General features: G+C 60.7%; 1 protein-coding gene across 1 annotated transcript in view; it reads right to left on the reverse strand.

The window, feature by feature from the left end:
- Positions 1-1426, reverse strand: part of LOC107182359 (gamma-aminobutyric acid type B receptor subunit 1-like) — an 18338-nt gene that overhangs the window by 1257 nt on the left and 15655 nt on the right. Inside the window, exons 4-5 of the mRNA XM_015560911.1 lie at positions 878-1081; positions 10-195 (exon numbers count right to left, since the gene is read on the reverse strand). Of these exons, the coding sequence (XP_015416397.1) occupies positions 10-195; positions 878-1081 (390 nt within the window). The remainder of the gene's footprint in view (positions 1-9; positions 196-877; positions 1082-1426) is intronic.

Consider the following 1426-nt stretch of genomic DNA (forward strand, 5'->3'; position numbering starts at 1 on the left):
CCCCCTCACCCTGGCAGTGGGGCTTGGGGCTGCTCCACTGGCCCTGACTACACGTGCTGCGGGACACCCCCGCCAGGTGGAAGTCAGGGTCGCACCGAAAATCCACCCGGGCTCCATCCAGGGCTGGGAGGTCCCCGCCTGTCAGGAACACCTTCCCATTTTCCAGCATCAAATAAGACTTGGAGCAGATTCGGACTGCGGAGAGACATGAACAGAGAGGCAGGGTGAAGAAGGCTCCTGCCCCTAAAGAGCTGGCGGCTCAGCATCGCACAGTGCAGGGAATCAGCGCAAAAGGGATCGGCCTCCGGCTTCCAGGCCCCCCTGAGCCCTGAAGCACCCACACATTCCCAGGGGAGAAAAGGAAGACGCACTGCCACGTAGGAACCCAAGGTGGAGCTATAAGCACGGAAAATGCGCTCTTCGGTGGGCGGTTCTGGCTGCGAGATGGGAGGAGGCAGGTGACTTTAGATGCAATCACATTTGCCTTTCGTGTTTTACCTGCTTGTATTCATGCTAGACGGGACTGTTTCTTGGGGGTGCAGTCTCTGCATTAGAGACAGGTATTCGGAAATGTGATAAATCATTTTAGAATGTTTTTGCATAATCTGCCACTAATAGTCCTTGAAGAGAATAAACTCACAAGATGAGTAATCAGGTTATGGGATCAATGTGCGGTGGCCTGGGGGAGGAAAGGTGACCGGCACGGCGCAGGCTGCTGGCCGCGGCCTCTCACTGCGCACGGCAAGTCCCTCCTGCAGCGCATGTGTTTGTGAACTAGTTGCAGGAGTCCAGGTGCCGGCTCACCCACGGTAACGCTAGAGTCGGAGGCAGTGAGAGGAATGGTCTTGACCAATGAGGGCCACGGGAGGCTACTCACCACAGCGGCTGGGGGTGTCCATCTCTGTCCAGGAGCCATTGGCCAGGCACTTGCGGACCTTGGGCCCCACCACCTCGCGCTCTCCGCGGCACACGTACTCAATCTCGTAGTCCACGGGCAGGAAGCTGATAGCCTTCACCTGGTCCCGAGTCAGGCCCCGGTACCTGATGCCCCCTTCCCAGGGCGGGTGTATGATCTGGCAGCCTGAGGGGAGGGGAGGGTTGGGGGGGAGGCGAGTCAGCCGCGGGGCGGAGAGGCTAGGGCGCGGTCCCGGGGCCGGGAGGACGGGGGTGGGGGTGGAGGCGGGAGGGAGAGGGTACCCCGCAGAACTATGCTCGTAGACCCCAGAAGTGGGGAGGGAAGGAGCCTGTCGGTAAGGAGAAAAGTAATGGAGAGATCGTGGGGGTGTGATGTGCGAGTGAGCCGGGAGGACATCTAGTTGAATCAGGATGTGAGAGGCTCTCACGAGGCCACCTGGGAGGGCTGGGAGGACCAGGAAAGGGCAGGGCTGGGTGGCGACGAGGGCCGGAGCGGGCGGAGCTGAGGCGG

This window comes from Myotis davidii, unplaced genomic scaffold, assembly GCF_000327345.1.
Source record: "Myotis davidii unplaced genomic scaffold, ASM32734v1 scaffold2336, whole genome shotgun sequence".
In the NCBI taxonomy this organism is placed as follows: domain Eukaryota; kingdom Metazoa; phylum Chordata; class Mammalia; order Chiroptera; family Vespertilionidae; genus Myotis; species Myotis davidii.